The 3033-nt window shown below is 44.9% G+C and overlaps 1 protein-coding gene across 1 annotated transcript; it reads right to left on the bottom strand.

The window, feature by feature from the left end:
- Window positions 1-296: 296 nt before the first annotated feature.
- LOC104534715 (centrin-1) lies at window positions 297-2860 on the bottom strand. The gene is made up of 5 exons (XM_010192559.1): window positions 2815-2860; window positions 2443-2601; window positions 1735-1863; window positions 1171-1308; window positions 297-386 (listed from the first exon to the last, which is right to left on the bottom strand). Exons 1-5 carry the CDS (start codon window positions 2815-2817, stop codon window positions 297-299), a joined length of 519 nt encoding a protein of 172 aa, XP_010190861.1. The 5' UTR covers window positions 2818-2860.
- Between the last annotated feature and the right edge of the window lie 173 nt (window positions 2861-3033).

Below are 3033 nucleotides of genomic sequence, written 5' to 3'. Positions count from 1 at the left end.
GGAGTCCTCTCAACCAACCACAATCATTTGACACGTGGGTTTTAGAGAAGGATCTGAACACTGCGACTGAAAAATGTGATTTGTGCACTGAAAACAAAGACTGTAAACATCTCAGGCATAAACAAGCAACCACGTTGCTACATGTAAACAGGTTAGCAGCTGGTCACTGTGCACAAACACAAGATCGTCCACTTAAACAACATATTGACCTATATTTCCTGCTGTCTCAAAGGAAGAAAGACTGTAAAAAAGTGAGGCACCTATACGTATATACACATGTGCAAAACTGAACTGTTTCAGTAAAGGCTGGTCTTCTTCATGATCCGCAAGAACTCTTCCTCGTTCACTTCCCCATCCCCATCTCTATCTGCTTCATCAATCATTTCCTGAAAGACATTTGTATGCAGAAATCAGGTGCTGATTAGGCTAACATTAGAATTAGCAGAACAATCCAGAATTAGACCCACAGTTTAGTAAATTGTACTGCCAGGGCCAGTGTGAGCTCAACGTCAGGCCGACTATGCTACAAAATATTTACTGAACTAGACACTAACATGTTTTTATATATATATTTATACAATAATTGGTATAGAAAATGCTCTGTTACAGGAAGTGTCCTGGAAGAAAGAGGGCTTGGAGCAGAGCTGTTCATTTTACATAGCTGTAACTCCACAAAACTGCAATTCTGCTGATGCAATTTCAGCAGCCACATGTGCTTAACCCATCTTTGACCTCAGAATCCATTTCCCAGTCACAAATTGACACAAGCTATTCCATTTCTGCCAGGAGAGAAGAGGCAGATCTTCCCCACAGTCCAAGTGTCAAGATCCCACAGGAGAGCACCGAAAACCTTGGTAAAGCTGCCTTTACCTAAGACCTGACTCCAAGAGGGCTTCCTTCCCTCCCCAAGATTCCCATCCCTTATACCTGCTGCCAGCTGAGTGCTCGGCAGACCAGAGATGGCTCAGCTCCCCAGACAGAGGAATTAGACTGTGACTATTTACACAGGTTTTAAACAAATGTAAATATGAAACTGAGTAATAGACGAGCATTTTGTGACTGCATTCCTGTTCAACGGGCACAGCGCAATCTGGACCTTCCCGTGCTCACTACACAAAGGCAGACAGTGGGTACGTGTGTATGAGACGGGTTCATGTACCAGGTACAAACCTGCAGCTCCTCATCCGTGAGATTTTCCCCCAGTTCTTTGGCAACGCGTTTGAGGTTTTTGAAAGAGATTTTGCCAGTTTCGTCGTCATCAAAGAGTTTGAAAGCCTTGAGAATCTCTTCTTTGGAATCTTTTTCAGCCTTAATGAAGTAAGCATAAATTTAAGGAAAAAAAGCAGTGGTTATGTTGTAGTCAATGCTCAAAATAAAGCTGTAAAAGACAAGCATTAGATAGACTGAGAAACTCTTAAGAGCAAATTCAAAGGAGCCCAGCCAGCAGGAAGTATCTTTTAACCAGGAGTTCGTTTTAATCTGTGATAACAATCTTGATTTCAGTTTTTTCCCTATTCTCACACACACACAGAACTGATTCCTAAAGAAACTTGTTAATGACATCATTATTGCAACCTTACCTTTAAAAATGAGACAGAGCAGTCCCTGTCTGGCAGTTCTAACTTTTATCTATTTTGTTGTTAAAACAGCGTTTTCATATTCCACTAAAACCAAAAGCAAATGAAAGGTACTCGGCCATTTCCAAAATTGCTTTCGCTTTTAAAATCTGCGTACCATTTTCTGTGTCATCACTATCAAGAAATCATTGAAGCTGATTTTTCCTGTTCCTTCCTTATCAATATCCAGTATCATTTTCTTGATTTCTTCTTTTTTCGGCTCAAACCCCAGTGCTCTCATGGCCACCTGAGACAAAATAAAGCTATAAATCATACAAAACTATAAACAAAACCACAGGGAGTGAAAGAAAGTTGACCTTTGTGCTACATAACGTTAAAAATACATTCTGCGTCTCAAGGAAAACAGCAGAGGGGCAGACTTACAGCAACGCTGCTCTAAGCACAAGGGCACAAGAATTTGGAACATAAAAGCATGAAAACAAATAACTCTGGTGTACCACACAGCTTTGATAACTTGATTTGCCAAGCATGCAATCCTCAACAACACACAGGACGGCAAAAATACCCAACAAACCTTGTTAATGTGCACAATCTGTTTTTGATGTTTTAATACCAGAGAAGGAGACAGTGCAGAAAATATAAAATGATAAATACAGTTTAGCTAGCCCAGCCAAAAAGACACCTGATACAGCAGTAAAGAGCTATAATTAAAGAGAAAAATGTACCTGCTGACAAGAAGATATTATGCTGCAAGGGCGGGCGAGAAACCCCTCTCCTTTCCTGTTTAAGGTCTTTTAGGCGTTTACGTCCCTATTACTTTATAACCTTGGCAGAACTGTGCTTTTAGCACTGGGAAAATTCCTACCTTCAGCTCCTTAACATCTATGTTGCCGGTGCCGTCCGTGTCAAACAGGTCAAAAGCCTCCCGGATCTCCTGCTTCTGCTCCTCGGTGAGCTCCAGCTTGGGACTCGCTTTCTTCCTCTGGGACGTGGCTCCTAGCGAGGGCTTCTTAAAGCTGGAGGCCTCGGCACAGCAACACAAGAGCAGAAGAGGATCAGGCTGCCGTCCCGGGCAAGACGGCAGCCGCCTCAGCCCCCAGCCCGCACCGCGGCTCCGGGCTCACAAGCCCCCCTCCCCCTCAGCCCCACGACCGTGGCGCTGGAAGGAGCAGCGCAACACCCGCGGCCCCCTTCTGCCGCACTGGACCGGACAGGGCCAGGCCCGGGCCACACTCACCATCCCGATGACCGCTGACTTAGGGCGGCTCCAGTGCTGGCAGGCCCAGACTCAATGTCGTCTTTTCCCATTGGCTAATACCGCTACAATGCTGCTATGGCAACTTTCACTCCTATTGGTGGAGAGTTGGGTGTGGGAGGTGCTTGGGGGATTGTTATTGGCCAACACGTGGCTGGGGCGGATCCAAGGGGAGACTGACCGGGAGGAAGAGCCTCTCCG

The sequence above is a fragment of the Mesitornis unicolor genome, unplaced genomic scaffold (assembly GCF_000695765.1).
Source record: "Mesitornis unicolor isolate BGI_N332 unplaced genomic scaffold, ASM69576v1 scaffold37099, whole genome shotgun sequence".
Classification (NCBI taxonomy): domain Eukaryota; kingdom Metazoa; phylum Chordata; class Aves; order Mesitornithiformes; family Mesitornithidae; genus Mesitornis; species Mesitornis unicolor.
Note: the sequence above shows the minus strand (reverse complement) of the source record. Positions and strands in the feature narration are given on the sequence as shown.

Bases quoted from the DNA above. Each gene is read 5' to 3' on its own strand.
- LOC104534715 (XM_010192559.1), bottom strand. The intron at 1,309-1,734 runs GTACGCAGATTT...TACTTCATTAAG, and splicing joins TAGTGATGACACAGAAAATG to GCTGAAAAAGATTCCAAAGA. The intron at 387-1,170 runs GTTTGTACCTGG...AATGTCTTTCAG, and splicing joins TCACGGATGAGGAGCTGCAG to GAAATGATTGATGAAGCAGA.